Genomic DNA, 19,277 nt, shown 5'->3' on the forward strand with positions numbered 1-19,277 from the left:
TGTTGCAAACACTTTATTCACAGCTGTGCCTTGTCCCACTGTCACTCCCCTCAAATGCTGGCTACTAAATACTCAGAGAAGGGAAAGAAACCCAGCCAGGAATTAACAAAGCTCATACAATGTGTATATATGAAAAAATTAAATTAAAATATGTTAGAACTGGGAAGAACTCTCCTGAGAGTGACAAGGAATACACAAAATACTTGGTAGCATGAGTACAAAAATGTCTTTCAAACAACACTTCAAGTTCAAGACAAGCAATTTCACCAGTCCTTCTATCACAGAAATAAACTGATTTTACCATAGTGAAGATGGAGATTTACATGTTGTCTTCTCTTTGTAAGGGCAAAGAACAGACGTGTCCTTTCAGCCTAAGCAAGAGCATCAGATAAAACAATTATGGCAGAGAGGGGGCTCGGCATCAGCCTGTGCCTGAACCTGTGGCTGTGGCAATGTTTTCAGTCATCTCAGAAACAACAGATTGGCCTTCACACTGAAACACAGGGCTAAAAGACACGTTCCTGTCCTCCAGAATTCACTTGAATTGTCAGAGACTTGAGAACATATGCTTAGGGAATGGGTAGCTTTGGGGCATTTTTTAGTCTTAGTTCCAGCAACTGCTTCTTCAGCCCCCATTTTCTGTTCTAGCTATTCAATTGGTATATTGAATATACCAATCTCTCCTTCGTATATTCACAGAGCTTGTCTGAATCAGTTTCACACCTGACCAGAAGTTCTCTGAGACCATCCAGATGTCTGAAGAACACTGACATAATGACATCTTTGAAACACAAGGCTCTGGTGTCTTAGGACCATCTATAGCTACATCTGTTACCAATGTCTCATCTCTACTCCAGTGACTCATATCATCCAAAATTGTACTTGGCACACCACCTCACCCTCCCTAAGAAACTACAAAAACATTTCCATGTCTTCAAGTACCAAATATTACCCCTCTTATCAGGCCTTAGCAACTTTCAGCGGGACATTTTTGAAATTGATCCTTCCCAAGTGTTAATCTACCTGAATATAATGGAAAGCAGATTTCTCACAAGTGGGAAAATAGCACAAGCATCACATGCCAGTATTTGCTGCTGAGAGCTACTCAAAGAATTACAGGGTCCTTCATTTAGGAGAGAAACAAACCAATTTAATTTTGAACTTGATCCAGTAAATCCTTTGGCCCAGTTTTGATTCTCACCACACTGGCAGTATCCTCTGTTGCCAGTTTCAAGACAGCAGGCAGAATGCACAGACACAGGTTTTCATATTTTGGAGAGATAAAACTCTGGTTTCATGAAACCAGTCATCTGTGATATGAAGTAGATCAGAGTTATGATCCTCTCAGGATTAAAGAGAACAGCAATCCTGGCTCAAATGGGAGACCCAGTTGAAAATTCCTTCAGGTAAAGGTGGGAAGATGTGCTCCAAGCAGGAGTCCAACCATTTAACTCCTGGCAACAGGAAGTCTCCCAACTCTATGAAAAAGAACTGATTTAATTAGCTCTAAAAACAATATTTTGTAATTGAAGTGAATTTATTTCAGACCAAGTTTTAAGACAACTATGTTCAAGGCAAGTGACTCTAAAGTAGCCAGCACAACAGCTACCCTCCATACTGGCCATTTCTAGGAAGGAAAGTAAGGAATCAGCAGAAGGAAAAACTCCAGAGAGGCATCCTCCAGGGTGACACAAGGAGGACAAGAAATTGTTCCACTGACTGCATGATTCATTTGTTAGATGATAACATCACCTAAAAATAGCTGGCAGTGCTAAGTGGGCACTCTGAGATCCACACATCTGTCTCCATCTCCTTACTCTTTGTCAAAAATGTGTCTGCACATTCCATCTGCACAGAAACAATCAACTGAGCCAGGATCAGTGTTCCCAGCAGTGCCTGTCCTGCAGTCACCACATCTCAGGGAGCAGGAGAGGAGCACACACGACTGGCAGAACTCTGCACTTTGCTTGACACTGAATTGTGGCTTAAAGGCCAAGCAACATTTGTTACAGGATTAACTTTAATCAAGATCTCAGAATAAGTCTGGGAGCTAATGATGGCTCAGTCAACAGCATGCAAAAGCTGCACGTGCTAATGTAGCCTAAGCCATACGAAAATAAAGAAGTAACTGATTTTTATTTTTAAACCAGATGGAAAACCAAACTCTATCACATTAAAAGTCACCATTTAGCAAAAGGAAACTACAATAGGAATAGTAAGATTATCACACACTGAGATCAGAGGATTTCAGTGGCTAAAATACAGATTGGCAAGGAGCCGTTTGAAAGTTATTTACTCAATTTTTATCAAGGATGGTTAATTTCCATTTTTCACTCTCTAAAGGTGAATAGAGGCAGGGGGGAACAGAGGAGGGACATTGTCTAGTGTCCTCATGCAGGTTATTTGTACTTTTGATTCCCACCAAGCAAGCACCAACTTCAAATCCAAATCACTGGTGACAGCAGCGTGATAGGAGCTCTTCCTTCCTCTTTTGTTAGAATAGTAAACGAGGCTGACAGAAATCACCTTCCTCTGAAAAGAAATGTTCTTGACAACTTTTTACAATAAGACTTAAAAAATAAACATTTCAAATATTCATTCCTATAGAGTATCCTGTTCCATGCTGTCTAAAACTGATGAACTGATGAAGGTTTAGTCAAACTGATCAGCCCTTCCCCCAAAAAGTTCACTTACCATCCAGAAAAGGGTTCCAATGGCAAACTCAGAATACTGTTCTATAGTAGACAGTACACTGAATATTAAACAAATCAGCACCAGGAGAAATCTGCAAAAAGAAAACAGTGTTTAGTGACTTGTTAAGTTGAACTGTAACTCTGGATCTACTTTTTTCTCTCATTCACATAACTTTTTTATCACAAATACTTTGTGTTTAATCAGTCAATTCTTCCTTCTCAAGTGAGTATCATAATTTTGCATTCATTCTGCTTTCAGAAACATGGAATAAAAATGACAGGAAGGCTAAACACAGTAAATCAATAGGTAAAACATTATCAAGCATATTTCTCAGGGAAGGTTGTCATAGGGAATGTTTCATCTTTCACTGATTGCTGTACAACTTCACAAAGACACAAACTATACTCAGTGGGTGTTGGCAGCTTTTACATGAAAATTTCAGGTGGAAAAGCTTATCAGGAAGGGGAAAAACTCTTGCATGACCTAGAGACCAGTGACAAGATGAATGCCTTTGGAGTTTATCCACAGTCTCGCCTCACTGGACACTTTTATCAGTGTTCCAGAAGAAGAGATGAAATGCACCACACCATATCCACAGCTGACACAAGCCCAGGAGTTTGGTCTCAGCTTGAGGGCAGAGTCCCTGGTTAGTAGTGCCTGCACAGGCTACAGAAGAGACGTACAGGAATCTCATAAAACTTGACAGGTTTGTTCCTTTCCCAGGCTAAACTCATGTCCCTAATTCCCCTAATTCTCCTGTGCCTCCCTTTCTCACGCATGCCCAAGCAGCAAAGAGGGATGGGGAATGCAGGGTTGAAGTCAGACTACAACACTTCGTCCCTCCTCCTCACACTGCTCCTCTGCTCCATTGTGGGCCCTTCCACGAGCTTCAGGATAAACCTTCCCCAGGGGCTGCAGGGAATTTCTGCTCTGGAACCTGCAGCCCCTCGTCCCCCTTCTCCTGCTTCTCTCACCTTGGTTGTTTCTCACTCTTGCTCTTCTCTCTCTTCTTACAGCCCACGCTCCTTTCTCCAGGAGCTCTTCCACCCAGCCCTGGGGGCTCAGCAGTACAGGTACACACACAGATATTAAGCAGCATACTACACAGAATCAAAGAATCATTTAGCTTGGAAAAGGCCTCAAAGACCATCGAGTCAAAACATCAACCCGACAATTCCAGGTCTGACACAAAACCCTAAGTGCCTCATCTACATGTTTTTTAAATACTTCCAAGGATGGTGATTCCCTGGGCAGCCTGTTCCACTTACTTACTCACAGATGCACTTCATAGGTATATATCCACACACCTAGAGAAACAAAGTTCTCACAACACAGATACAGGATAGAAAATAACTACTGCAAAGAACTACTTGGATATGGAAAACCCCCAAAATGTGTTTGCCTCAGATGGAGGGCATGCTGAACCAATATTCTTTTGGCAGCACGTTCAAACCATGACTAGAACGAGGTAAAACAGGACATTGTTGATATCTGTGGAGCCCTTCAGCTTTCCTTCTTCTCTTTTTAGAGTGGCTTAGAGTTTCAGACTGCCTTGGGATCCCCAGGAACACTGAACAGGCAATCGTGAACACTGGAAACAATTCTTTGGTTGAAGATGTGGTGATAATATCTACAGGGTATCAGTATACCAATATCTTTGGTATGTTTGGTCTGATCAATCACACACTGCAAGTAAATTGCAAGTATGTGCTAACACAGGCACAGAGGCAGTTGTTTGTCAGCCACCACATAGACAACAGCTGACCTCTTCAAGCCTGAAACAGGATTTGAAGTTATAAAAAACAGAAGGTCCTGCTTCTTTTCATCTGGCTCTGGAAGGACTCTGACACTATTTAACCACAAGTGGAGATTTGAGAAGATCAGGGCCACCCTTAATAAACAGATTTTGTAAGAAGTGGTTAGAGATCTACATGTACAACTGTCTCTGAATCAAGTTTGAATTTCTTCAATATTTTCCTATCCTGATCCACAATATAAGGGAAAAGGGATCCAGATAACACACCTTAGTCAAGGATAACAGCACCTTTAGCTCAGGACAGGTCTTAGCCACGCTCTCATGGTTTGTGGGTTCCACAACCCTTCACTCAGTCCTGCTTGCCAAACAAGTTGCCAAATGTGCATGTTGAAACAAAAGTTTTCACCAGTTTTACTTCCATCCCCAAATGTTTATCTCAGAAAACAGTGCTTTAAATTCACTTAATTTATGGCACTATACCCTCTGGCCAGTGAGTGTCACTCCTTCCCAGTGAATAGCAAGGGCAGCTCACATGAGTTGCAGTGGGGAGAAACTGCAATGTGTGAATGAGGGCATCAAGAACAGCAACAACCACAAAAGAACAAAACAAAACAAACCACACAACCTCCCCAATCAATCAACCAAAAAAAAGGCACCAAACATTAAAAGAACACCCAAAGTAAAAGGAAATCAAGCTCATTCACCTAGTCAAACAGTAAACCATGAACTTACATTGAAGATGTTGTCCCAATAATCTCTAATCACAGCAAAGAGGCACAGAAACAATGGGTGTAGAAAAGAAGACTGCAATAATTTGTATGGAATTAGAGACACATGCTGCAGATCCTGGTCTCCTGCACAGCTCAGCAGCAAATTGTGGTGGCAGCATTGCTGCAAGGAGTTTGTCACTGGAGAAAGGTGTGTTTCATGAAACAAGAAAATTCTCTTGTTGAATCCACCATGGCTGAAGGATACAGCCCTTAAGTGCCCTTGGCTGTAAATCCTAAACCCACTCCAGCAATCTTCCCCTTTTATGTGATGAGAAGACCATACTTATTTTCCAGCCAGGCAATTTAAGTGGAGAGAAAAGGAAGCGTTAAAAGACAATAGTTTCTCACAGTTACCCAGACAATTGTTTAGCCACAGCTGGCGATGCCCCTGTGTGCACTTGCAGCAGTTTATGCTCAGTGCTCACCACAAGCTGTTGGAAAGAAGCCACGGGTGGAGTTTGGTGAGGAGGTGGTATCTGAGTTATGACAAAAGTGCTGCAGACAAGTAGTGGAAATGAAGGTCAAGTCCTCCCTGCACCCCAAGTAAATCCACTCCCAGAGAAACCAACAATCCTTTTGCACCTTTTCTCTAGCACAGTGGAGCAGCATCTTCTTCCCCCTCTGGTATCTGTGAGCCAGCAGTCAGTGCATGCTGCCTTCACAGCTTCAATTTACTGTCACTGTCCCTGGGCCATACACCACAATGCAGGTTAGCTTTGGGGAGTCCACCCTTAAAGATAAACAGCTCAATTTACTGCCAGCTGATCTGCAGAACCCAACAGCTCTCTTGGCTCTCAGGCAATCAGAAAAGCTCCTTGTGGACTGCTCCTAACAGCCTCTGGAATGCTAAACATAGCTGTAACCAGTGACCTTTCTAAACACACTGCAGGAAAATTGGCACTGAGTGCCAAATTCCCTGTAGAGAGCTGGATGCACGGTGCCAAAGGCAAACCTACAGCAAGGCTCCTCACTGAACACCTCTGGGTTTGTCTCAAGGTCTCACTGCAGGTGTTGGTTTGAGGGACAAGCTGTTCCTTCTGAAGGCAATGGCAAAGTCTACCAGTGTTAACTCATCAGCAAGTGCCAAACAGATCCCGGTGTCCCTAAATATTTCTGATTGGATTTCTGGGATACCTATAGGTAAGGCAAGTGGATGGGTGTGTGTTTCATATTGCTGACTCAGGGTGAAGCTATTTAAAGCTTGTCATATGGCAATTTCCATTTCCCTACCAGCTCCAGTCTGGCTTCCTCATGTTGCCCCTGTTATCGATGCTCTCCTGCAAAGGACAATTCTCTGTGCTGTAAGGGTGAGAAAACAAGGTGTGATTGATTACTTGCTTGCAGGGAGTTTTTTACATCCACGGAGAACAGTTTCACCCGCTGGCAGCGGTTCAGTTCCTAAAGGGAGGAAGTTAATAAGGCAGAGATATAAATAATTACCAACTACTAGAGTTGGTCTACTCTTTCCTATCCTGGAAAGGAACTGAGGTTCTCCTTTCTAGTACTTTGTCCTCTTTCATTCTTTCTGTGATTCATGAGGATGTTGAGCCACAATCTGAGCTGTTACTTCCACTAATACTTCTTTTTCCTATTCTGCCATAGAGCTACTAAAAATAGTGAAGTATTTCCTCTCAAAGCACCTGGCTTTCTTTTCCTTCAACTTTTTTTTTCTGAAGATGGAAATTTATTCCTGATCACCTATTTGCAGACTCTTCCTCACTCTCTCTTTGAGCAGAAAAAAATATTTTACTTATCAGAGGAAAGAGGAGTATCTGAGAACACCCCCTTTGGTTTCAGATTCTCACGTAGTACTGTTCACACTTACAGAAGATGAAATGTCATGTTTTCCCAAGAGATCTTTTTAATATGAACTAAATTTTAGTATTTCTTGACTTCTCCTCAGTTCCTTAAGCCTCAGGTATACACAAAAATACAACTGCTTTCTCACCAATGCTTTTAAACTATCATCCTTAAATCTGCCCCATGTGTTAACCAGACTAAAGAGGCAGTCCTGTTAAAGGCTGCAAATGAGTGCTTCTTTATGTCCTGGTCCTCATAAACATTGCTTCCTTTTGGAGAGTAGCTGCTGTGACTGGAAACATGTTTCTGTTGCTGTTGTAGCCAGGGTCAAATTCTGTTTAATAGAATTATTGACCATGAGCACACTTCACTGAAGCCCACAAACACTGGGAGCTAGGAGGTTAACTTGACACTGATAGAAAAACGATGTCAAGCACTTTCTCCAGGGTGAACCTTTTCAAGGTCATGCTATAACAAACTTATTTTCCATGGAAGACAAGCCTAATGGAAGTTCTTAAAGGAGGAGTAGTCATAATTCCTCCTTTTAAGTTTTGTAGCAAATAATTCCATTTCTAGCAAGAACTGTGCATGTGGGGCTTTGGGTTTATCTCCTGCAGATAAGTGTACTTGAAGTGCTGATATAAGAGATGCTCTTAGGAATGTTATCTCTTGCACAACAAAAAAGGAATGGGTGGGGAGGGGACAAACTTGTAAATTCACAGACAAAGATACAATCCTTGGCAACCAAATCCAAAACAGTAGCTTTGTGACCTTCTGGGATTTACCAAACTTTGTTGACTCTGTAAAGTTTTGTTTAGAGAATAAAACACTTTTAGAAAAGTATGAGTTCTATAATGAAAGCAAATCAACAAAAATTATTATGGAAAAGCTATTGAAACCTGTGCTCTGTAGTATTGAGAGACCTGGACCACAGGTTGCTGATGATTTTGACACAATCAGATGTATTCTGTCCCTCCCTCAAAACTGAGCTACTGTGCCTCTCTTCACTCTGAGAAAGCCCTCCAGGTAGATAACTACAAATGACTTCTACATGTCTCCAGTTGAAAGTAAATAGAAACCCTGCCTTTTAGATTCCTCTGATAATCCTTTATTCTATCTGCTATTTTCTCCAGAAGATTTGAGCAGCCTGGTTTAGTGGAAGGTGTCCCTGCCCATGGCAGGGGTTGGATCTCAATGATCTGTAAGGTCCCTTCCAACTAAACCCTTCCATGAATCTAAGATACGAAGCCAAAATGTTCTGGCCTACCATCACAGTAGGGGAGAAGAAATGCAGTTGCTTCAGCTGGACTTAAATTAAAAGAAAACTGGACTGAATTGAGGCTAGTATGTCCAAGTAAATCTATGTGCAACTACACCCTTTGGAACTTCAGCTTTTTTCTGGATGACAGACAACAGAGTTGTCTAAAAGAGACCAAAAGCTTTAAGTCAGTCTGTTGTTAGGGACAATAAATGAGTTTAGCAAACAGAAAGTTCTTTGAGGGGCTCCAGCAGCATGGGCTGCTTCCTGTTTTAACTGGTCATTTTGTGGCAGGAAAACTAAGGAGAGCATTTTTCTTTTTTTCATACTCTAAAACTGCACGTTCTCATTCCTGAGTGAATGAAGCACTTCCTTCTAAATGGGACTCTACTGTCTCATGTTGAATAGCCATGTGCTTCTGGAAAACATTCCTGCTGGCCTGAATAAAACCTCACTCCTGGTCCTTACTTATTTTTGTTATCTGAAGGAGTTCCTAAGTCATGAAGGGAAGGTTGTCCACGTGCCTTTGTTGGCAAGGTCTGATGTTCCTCAGTTCTCTCATAAATCTATTTCCAGGCTCCTGAGGTTTGATGTGTCTTTGAAAGGTCCTGTGCTTATCCATATGTGATCATACACAAATTAGAGTTGGTTGGAAATTTTGGTAAAGGAACAATTTTTCTGCTGAAAATACCAATCTGTTAAAAATAGAAATAGTCTGGGAATGTGTTGGTTTTAGCAGAACTGGAGAAGGAGACCAGACAGGTTTCAATGGAAACCTGCTCGGCTTTGGATTCTACTAACAGGGAGCATGTCTAGCAGAGAATTTTGCCATATCTGATTTTCTTTTTCTACCCCAGAATAAAATATTTTCAGAGCTTTGAAGCCCTCAAAGGAAAATTCCACCTATTGCATGGATATACTGAGGATATCTGTTTTCAGCTCTCTTCTGGGTTGCACCCAGAAATGCCCAATAGCCCCGTTGCATGTAACATTTCCTATCAGAAATAACAAGTCAACATTTCTACAACACCAAGAGAATTTAAAATTTCACTTCCAAATAGACTCACCTGCATATACAGAATTCATCACAGACAGGACTGGATCAACAGTTAAAACCAATGTTGTTCAAACCACAGCATGAACCACACATCCTACAAACACCTCCCACTTGAAACCAAGTTTCTGGATCTACTGACCCAAGCTGTTGTATGTTATTTATAAAACATCCCATTAGTAGTGAGCACTTCACATTTCCAAACATTTGACAGCCTAACTTCATTGCTGTTCTTTGAAGAGCACTAAGGTTTAGATTTTGCTTTTTCTACGAGTTTATCTGGCCGTACCTTCAGAACTGACAAACTGCATTCATGCATCCCTCACAATCACCAGGAGCACTGATCTTACTGAAACCCTTAATTCAACGCCCTGCCTTTCCTGGGATTTAAGTTCCTTGATTCCATTGAGTGCCCATGTCTTCCACTGACATCTGTGCTTCTGTGTTTCTCTTGTTTTTATCTCTGTATGTCTTGCAATCTTCCATTCTGATTCTATAGATAAAACTTTCTGGAAGAGACAATCAGTTCTTTAAACAGTGACAAAAACAGTCCATCAGCAGGACTTCAGTGTTGGTGATTCTGATACTTTTATCACCAACCTTGACTGTAACATAGAAGTCAGTAGGTTTTGGCATGTGATTTAGGACACACCTCCAAGGGAACAGGAAATTCCAACCACCATTCAAATGCAACACCAGAATCCTCATGGTACTCACATTAAATAATGTTTCTTGGGTTCAGAAGCAGAAAAAGGAAAGAACAAATGCATATGATGATGCTGTGCAATTACATCCATTAAGTTAATACCAGCTTGATCATCAGGCAGACACCTGGAACACTTTTCTTCTTGAATTAGCACCATGTGGAGTCCACAGGTTAATGAGCAATTGTAACATTAATACCAAGGAATATCTTTTTATTTTGTTGGTTTTTGTAAGAACAGAGGGGTTTTTCCACAAATGCATAACCAAATTCCATCAATAGCACCATAGCAATGTCAGGCTACAGTATTTGTTTTCACTACAGAAACAACATTAGCCCGTGGGGGCAGATGTTAATGTATATTAATTGCTCAGACTATTACAAAATTGAGCTTCCAGAATAAGATGGATTGAATTTCTTACAGAAATGATGGAAAAAATCATCAATAATTCAAAAAATGAAAATAGAACTTACTCATGCTGTGGCTTTGTGCCCTGTGGTTAGGTATGTTCCTGTGCCTAACACAAAGTACTCCCAGATCCAAGTTCTTCCTTAGGAGCTTTCCTAACATCTCTCTCCTGGAAAAATTCATTGGTGCCAAACAACCTAAAGGACCTCAAAGTGAACTGCTTTCATCTTGGGAATACTAATTTCTCTCTCTTCTAGACAAATGCCTCTTTTAATCAAATGAGAGGAAGCACAGTATCTCTGACATATCTCATCCCCTGTCCATGTCAGCTGAAACTCGCCAACTGGCTCAAAAGTTTTTGGTAAGGCCCTTTCAGACAGACATGCTCAGACAGTGTGGTTGCAGAAACCTCATTTCCTTAGGAAGAGAGGTTAAAAATCAATAACTACCCCCATGTATTTTTAGAACAACCAACTCCTGGAACTTTACAGAACCATAATGACAATTTTCTTTAGTATCAGTGCACCTTCGTTAGCAACTTCAGCCATTCCACAATCTCCATCCAGCTGAACATGCAACCCTAAGCAGTAATTAGAACGTCCCACTTGAATGAATACAGAATGTTCTTGAGTCTCTTCCCTTCAATACTGCTCCTCTTTTGGTACCTGAAGTTTGTCATCAGAGACATCTGCTTAGTACCTCTCAGCAGTTCGTACACAGATGACAAGTAGCCACTGTCGTTCTAAACTGAAAACTTTGTCAGTGACATTTCTATATAAAATTCCAAATAAGTAACTGTTATGCTGGCAAGAAACACAATAATAATAATTAATAATAATAATTAATAATAACAATCATCATCATCCTTACTCTTATTAAAGAACACCATGTCCAGAACTAAACTGTGACATCAAGGTCAAAGCCAGAATCTCAAAAGCAGCCATGTGCTTATAATTACTCTGAACTTTAGTTGTTGCTTGTGTTGGTCGTATTACAATCACATCATTGGAAAAAGCAAAATATCTGCTTGCATTCTAGAGATAATTGTGGAAAGGACAGAAATGGGAATTTGACAGTCCCTTTGAGATAAACAGTTATAAATAATGGGTTATACGCTCCATTTCCAGATAAAAACAGGAGCTGGAGAACACTGTGCTAACTTACTTCAGTTCACTAAAGAGCTGCTACACTCAAAGAATCAAAATATATGCAGGCAAGTGCCCCATTAAAAGGAACCACTAGACCCTTACATATTTTGCCTTTTAAAGTTCTTTACATCATCAACAGTTGTACGCCAAACAAAAACAGAATATTAGCCAGAATGGTGGCTCTGAACTTCTGCAATTTCATTAATGGAACACAACTAGCATTTCTTACATGGAGCTGAAGGAAGTTAAAAAAAACCCCAAACAACTGAGAAAGCAAAGTCTGAGGAGAAACAATAACAGGGAAAAAATGCAATTTTTAATTTGTCCAAATAATCGGAATTCACTTGTTTATGTATTACTCACAGTGACACAGACATTGGTACACAGAATCTTTTCTAAAGTAAAAAACCCTCTGCTGGCTACCCCCTCTTTATAAACAAGTTTTTGATCTTTTGTACTTTCCTCCCAAAGTTTCAAGTCTGTGACGTTATTGATGTTGTTCACATTTTTGTAAGGATCATGCACTTTTAATTATTCAGCAGTAATTTTTCAGTTCAATTTTTTTAATGAGCAGCCAGGAACAGGTATATGTGTGTGTGTGTGCACATGTGCTTCTCTTTGAAGGAGCTGTGGGAATGAGTCTGGAGGAGGAGAGGGGTAACAAAGTAAATCTAGGGCATGTTTTCATATAAAACTGAGCTCACACCGCAGCTCTCTGGTGGGGAGAAAAAGAAAAAAAAAGAAAGAGAACTTTGCCTCATTCCATTCCAGTCTTGGCCAACTGTGTTAGCGCTGGTTGCAGCCCCACTAGACCGCTTGCTGACATGCTGCAACTCCGTAAGGTCCCCAAAGCTCCTCATTTCCTGCTGATCGAGATTCCTGCCATTACAGGGAGCTGATGAAGCGTAGGAGGGCTCCAGTGAGTGCCAGAAGCAACACGAGTTGTGCAGCAGAAATGTGTGTCCAGAAGAGAAGGGAAGGTGACAGAGGGGCACCAAGACCTTTTGGCATTGGTAAACCACCACGCCACCTCTTGGGAAACCATACTGTAGGGAAGACATTTTCTTTGTCTGTATCACACAATTCCCAGAGACAGGCAGCATCCCATAGGAATAATTCGGAGCAACAGCCATTACCCTCTCTGAGTCACCATTTGGAGGAGTTGTTTCCCCAGAAATCTCCAGGCAGCCTGCATCGCAGACTTCATGGCTACCCAAACTCTGCATTTATGAAATGTTTTGCAGTCAAACCAGGTGGTCTGCAGTACTTGCCAGATGATTTGCAATGTTACTTTGCAATTATCATGCACAATTTTATATGAAATTTAACAAGTGATTTTGATCCACTGAGAAAACAACAGTATGACAGTGTTTCAAGGTTCTTAATGTGCAGTATTAACTTAAGACCATCCACTCTTTCCCACTGGGGTAGGTTTCTGCTGGTGTCAGAAGCTGAACTGCCTATCTAAATGTAACTCCAAGTTTAACTATCCAAGGACAACTACAGCTGGCAGGAGCAAGCTGAGAGCTGGAGGTGGACAAAGGGAGCAGAACTGGTGCTGCCTTGTTGGCAGTGAGCTGTCAGATCAGCTCACCTCATCCCATAGGAGGTTATGGGATACAAAGGCTGGTCTAACTTTTGAACAAGAGCAAGGTCTGACAACTCATTTAACAAGTGGCCAAACCAGCACAAAGTGACCTGGAACAGCTGCAAGTTCTCACTTAAGCTTTTGCAGTGCTACACAGCAAGAAAATGGCAGGCCTGAGAACACAATTGAAGAGTCCCTGTCCTGGGCCTCCCTCTTGCCTCGGACTTTCCTCCATTCCCAGCCAGCCTGTGGTTTCTGCAGTGCCTGACAGCAGCCCTTCCAGCTGTGCTGACTTCAGGGGTGATGTGACATCCATTTGCTAAGAGCTGGACGGGGACCAACAGCTCCTTTTGTATCTCCCCACAGCCATCACTGCTTCTGCTTCACTATTGACTTGGACAAGGTTCAAATTAGTTGCCTATGGGTGAAAGGTTCCTTGTCCCATCATGAATTCCACGCTCCCGCTTTTCCCTAGCTCCCAGCTGTCATGTCCTACCCCTCTCCCTCCCAGTGGCTCTCTGAGCTTCTTGACCATTTTCAGCTGTCCCTTTTGTGCCTGTATCCAGCTTTCTGATCTGCACAACCTGTTTTTCCTCTTTCCTTTGTGCCTCCTGCTTAAGTCAGATTCTCTTTGTTCTTGAGCAACAGTGCTATTGAATAGTTTTCCTCCAGTTTCAGCATCACTGGCACCAGTCCCAGCTTCCACCACAAACCAACCTGGACCTCAGTGTCTGGATCCCAGGTTCTCCTCTCTCCCTCTTTCACCACACTCAGTGTTAGCCAGCTGTCCTGCTCCCTCACTTTTTAGTCCACAGGAACCCAGGTTGCTTTTAAGTTTCTGGCTTTTTAACTGAAAAATTCATCTACCCAGGCAACAGCAGCTGGAAAGACCAAAATTAGCAGAGAAATGGAAAAGACACGAAAAGGGGACTGGACTGCAGTGAGCAGGGTGTAATAACTAAGGGGGAAAATACTCTGGATCCCGGGCACACTCAGGGGTTTCCTGCCTGGAACCTGCACTGGACATCACCTCGGGCTGACACAAGGTGGCCTCTGTGGCTCACAGAACAGTGACAAGTGACAGCCAGGTGGACACAGCACTCCAGCCTACAGTGAAGCCATTCCAGCAGTCACTAAATGGATGTAGGCTTCAGAAATATATCCATCACATAAGTAACTCTCCACCTGCAATAAAATGATTTAAATGTGTAGGTTTGCCAAGGAATGTCACTGCCATGAATAACTCATCACCAATACATGTTGTATTTTTATTTCAAGACACAAAATACGAGGGTTATACCCTAATACCTGACATTTGGATGTGATTTAAGCAAGTGCATAGCTGAGTTTTGAGATGAATCCAAGCCAGGCACATGCTAGTTTTTCTGGACCAAGGACCACACAGCAAATAGCTGGGCTTTAATACAGGTGATCTCCAACACCCCAAGGCTCTTACATAGCCACAGGAATTGCTTGGTTAGGATTAATACATTGTTAGTTCATGGGGCAGCTGCTTCCCAAGCCCTCAGCTCCTGCTAAGTGAGATCCTCTACTCTACTGGACATTTTAGAAGTGAAGTATTTCACAGTCCTGAACCAGAAAAGTATCCAAGTGAGAAGGTTTTCAAGACCAGCAGGAGGGACTCTCAAGTAAAGTCACTCACCCTTTCAAACATTTTGGGTTGAAACCATAATTTCAACCTCCACTAAAACTCCAATAACTCCACTAAAATAATACAAATTCTATTTAAATATTACCAATATAAATATTATAAATATATTCTAGATTTAATTAGGCAAAAATAATTCCCTGTTCTAACACTTATAAAGTTCTGTAAGAACCTTGTGCTTATTCCTTTAAAATAAACTTTCTCTAAGTGTTAGTGGTGATTATCTTGGTAATTTAAGAATGAGAAGAGGTCACCTCCTGGAGCACTTGCTGTTCCCTCGCCTTGCCTGGTTTTGGAAAGTCAGGTTCTTTCTGGCAGAACTGACTCCAGATCAGAACTGACTCCAGTCCCCCTTGGACAGAAAGTTCCCCCAGGTTTGTACATGAGTTGTGTGATCTTTGTGGTACATGAAGGACAGAAGGGACAGAGCACATCCAGTTCCTCCAGACTCCACAAATATCAGCCATGTACTTGAAAGTTTGGATTTGTTAGGAAAATAGTCATAATCAGCACCAGATCAGCTGCACTTTAATACCTCCAAACCCACACATAAAACATGGGAAGCTTTTTAAAAATAAATTACAGGTTGTTCTAATTATAAAATTAAGTGTATTTTAGATTAGTAGTTATTTTTTAAATAATGTTTCACTGTAATGATATATAATCTTGTAAGGCATGTTCTTTCCAAAACAGAAACTTGTTATTTAAATGAACACATCATGTAGTTACTGGAATAATTATTAGCAAAAATATCCTTGAGACAAAATGCTTGCCAAAAGCTGTTTCAAATGTTTCCTTTCTAGCAGCCTCAAAGACAAATAACTTTTAAGAGAACTCAGTTTACATATTCTTTCATGTAAGTTAGGAATCCTTAAAAAAGAAGTTGCTGTTAGTATTACCAATATTTTCTCTAATTTTCTAGTACTGAGAGAGCACACAGATTTTTTTTTTCTTTTATCTTAATGCCCATTTCAGAATAAAAAAGTGCATATTAAAGGTCAATCTTAGTTGGGGATTAAAGCAACACAGATGATGAAATAAATGCATTTTAGCAAGATTAGTAGTCTCAAATAGGCTTAAATCATGACCTTTCATATATTTTAATCTACACAAATCACATCTGTTTAGTCCTGAGGAATAAAGCATGCTGTAAGCATAGTCCTTGAAAGAGGCCCTATCTTTTTGCTTGGAGAAATTTCATGAATAAAAAAATCCTTTCAAGAATACATACATGATGTTGAGGGGGGAAAGAAAGCAAGTATTAATGAGATTATCTATTTTATGCTAAATAGAAGCATTAGGGTCCATCCCTAGAATTACCATATATTTCTCTGGGCAGTTCCTGACTGCAGCCACTGATAATGAGTTCTTTCCCAAAATGCAGTCAGGCCACAGTTTATCTCAGACAAACAGAGTAATTTCTACACTCTGCAGTTCTTTAGGAAATATGCTAATTTTATAATAAAAACAAGGCCTTTTGGCTCAGCTGGCCAATAAGACTTCCTCTGGTCTCAGTGAGAACACAACTGGACCCTTTCTACAACTAAAATGACAAATTATCTTTCTGTTAAGAAGCATTCAGAACAGTAATTGAGGTCTTGCTAAGCTTGACACTTACCATAAGCAACTTAAAGGAAACAGTAACAGCTGGATTAATACATTAACCACTGCTTTACAAGGGTAAATGGAAGCCTTAATTGCCTCCTGGCATATACTACATACATGGTATAATGAAAAACATTTTGCTAAGTTTGTACTCATTTCACGTTCATGACTATAAATCAATTCAAATTAGTAATGTTACATGTTTCTCCAACAAATTACTTGTTTTGGCTCTTTAGCATGAGCAAGACAAACTTACAAGTGCAGGATGTGTCTGATCACAGCTGGATCTGCCACATTTGCTAAAAACTGCAGTGTCTGAAGCTGGAACAGTGTCAAGCAGCTCAATCAGCAATCAGAACTGCGGGAGCATAGAGGACCTGCCCTCAGAAATACCAAATACCAAATATACATCCTTGAAAACAAAGATCATTTGAAGAATAAAAAGCCTTCTCTGGAAACAATAATGGATATAGTGGCTGATTCTTGGAGGAATTGGCTTTATCATTGCCCTCAGGGGATAACTCATGCAACAGGTTTTGAGCCCAGGAGCTCAAGTACTGATTCCTGGCTGATTAAATGGGCAGCTGCAGATTTTTCTTACCCCAAAGACCATGTGAAAACGCAGGTACTTACACAGCAAAATGATAGATAAAACACTTCCACCCACTGGGCCTCTCCAGGAAGTTGTAGACCCGTCCCTGGGTGCTGGTTTTGGTCAGGTGTGGGCTCTGGAAGCACTCTGTGGTCCGAGCCCTGCCAGCTCCGCTGTCCGAGCAGGCTGCAGCCTTTGTGCCTTCCCCAGGGCTCTGGGGAATGCTGGATCCCTTATCCATGGAGGGCTCTGGATTCAGCGCCACAGGAGAATACTGCATGGTGCTGATGTTCCCCCTGACTTCCAGGAATGCTGCAGATTTGCTATTTCCACTCAGAGTGCTCAGCTGGAGAGTGGAGCCGTGTTCCTCCCCACGGTGGTTACACACTGGGTGTGCAGCAGTTTCTCCACCACCACAGGACATCTCACAACAGCACACAGGTATTGCTGTCTCTGATCAATATTTAAAATCATGAAGGAGGGATTGGATGTCTTCCCTGCCCAGGGTTCTCCAGCAGCTGATAAGATGACTTTGTGCCGTTATCATGGAGCTTCTCTGTGATACAAGTGTGAACTGCCAGCCTGTCACCTGCTGTCACTCACAGACTCTGAAATTAAATCAGAAAAACAGCGACACGCGCTTGACACCAGAAGGAACAGAGTCTGGGAAAGAGGATGAGACTCCTGGAGGAAGGAAAGAAAATTAAGTTTCAAAATTACAGTGTTCAGAAGGAAGCCTAGAACTATTTAAACAGTGCAACACTTGTGCAGCAGCAGAGACTTGAGAGCTGATCCTATCAGGTTACTTTAAGCTGAGCAGTACTTGAAGTGTCCTGATTAGAGATGAAGTATTGCCCAAAACACATCTGAATGAGGCTTTGAACTTCAACACCTAGGAGAACTTATCTAGAGCATCAACATTACAGGAAGATTTAAAGACTTAAATAAATGATTTCAGTCACCTCACAGGAACCAATCTTTCAGTCCACAATACTCTGGGACAATTTTTCTCAGGTGTAAAAAGGAGGATGCCATTAATGATAATTAATGGGAGGTTAATATTGCTACAAGGCAAAAGATCAAAGACTCCTGGCCTGATCCTCAGTTTTCTTCAAGCCCTTTCATGTTTGCAGCTAATTTTGCTACTCTCAAACAAGTACCTAGACAAAACAGAAAAGGCAATAGAGTTGTTCTAGATCAATATATATTTCATGGAGCAACAACAGAGCAGCAATTTCTTAGCAGCAATATGAATAATTTTGTGTGACTGAGAGTGGAGGTCTCTTTTTGTACTGCCTTATTTCTTACACATCAAATTCAGAGTTACTTTAACCTCAGCAAAATATTTTAGAGACAATTCAGCCTTCACCCTCCCCCTTTTTTTTTTAAATTAAGCCTATTTTTTGCTATTGCTTAAAGCTCCTCATGAGTAATGAATGAACTCCTATTGCAATACATCTGAACAGAGCCCTCCAAGTTATTTCACAAAATATTTACAGGTAGACATTTTAACATGACTTTTTACACAGGGCTCATTTCTTAACGCCGCTCATGGAAAGGTGAGCATCAGTTCACATTTCCACATCAGTCCTAGAGCAAAGAGAGCAATACATCCCTTCCCTCGGCAGTTCTCTTAATGAATAGCTGGAGGGTGCAAACACTAAAGCACAAATCCCTTCATCCAAGCCAGCCTGCAGCAGGTCCCTGAGAAGCACCTCCAAGAGCATTCATTCACTTTGGGGTGCTGAGGCTGCCTGGACAAGGCTCCCTAGAACACCTTTCCTGGGCTGCCCCATCCGCACACGGCATCCCACAGACCCGGCACACAAAATCCTGCAAGCAGCCGGCAAACAGCACCTACTTTGTCCAGGCGTGTCCCTCTCCTGGCGGCTGCTGCGCACCGCGGGATCCCTGGAGAGGTGCAGCAGAGGAGCTGCTGCCCGGCTCTGCCCACGGCTCCCCAAGTCCCACCCTGAGCAAGGCAGGGGCCCTCCCTTTGGGCTGCCTTATAAGGCACAGAAAGAACCGGGAACAGCTTGGGTGATTTCGGAGAGAAGTTACTTCTGTCTCTTCCTGCTGTCAAAACCAGCAATCACAAGCAACAGCTTAACTTCCCTCACAGTCTTTTTCTTATCTGCAGACACTTCATTGCGATGCACTAAAAGCAGCCTTTCCTTACTGCACATCTTTAAACATTGAATTAGGTGATGCCTGTGGCAAGCTGGAGGCTC

General features: G+C 41.7%; 1 protein-coding gene across 7 annotated transcripts in view; it reads right to left on the reverse strand.

The window, feature by feature from the left end:
- LOC134549607 (potassium voltage-gated channel subfamily KQT member 1-like) overlaps positions 1-19,001 on the reverse strand; it is a 395,125-nt gene extending 376,124 nt beyond the window's left edge. For all 7 annotated transcript variants that reach the window (XR_010080145.1, XM_063395349.1, XM_063395353.1 and 4 more), the window contains exons 1-3: positions 18,908-19,001; positions 17,088-17,730; positions 2,695-2,785 (exon numbers count right to left, since the gene is read on the reverse strand). Coding sequence is in view for 6 of the 7 variants with exons in the window: in XM_063395349.1 (XP_063251419.1) it covers positions 2,695-2,785; positions 17,088-17,470 (474 nt within the window). In the remaining variant the exon portion in view is untranslated. The remainder of the gene's footprint in view (positions 1-2,694; positions 2,786-17,087; positions 17,731-18,907) is intronic.
- Between the last annotated feature and the right edge of the window lie 276 nt (positions 19,002-19,277).

This window comes from Prinia subflava, chromosome 4 (assembly GCF_021018805.1).
Source record: "Prinia subflava isolate CZ2003 ecotype Zambia chromosome 4, Cam_Psub_1.2, whole genome shotgun sequence".
NCBI lineage: Eukaryota > Metazoa > Chordata > Aves > Passeriformes > Cisticolidae > Prinia > Prinia subflava.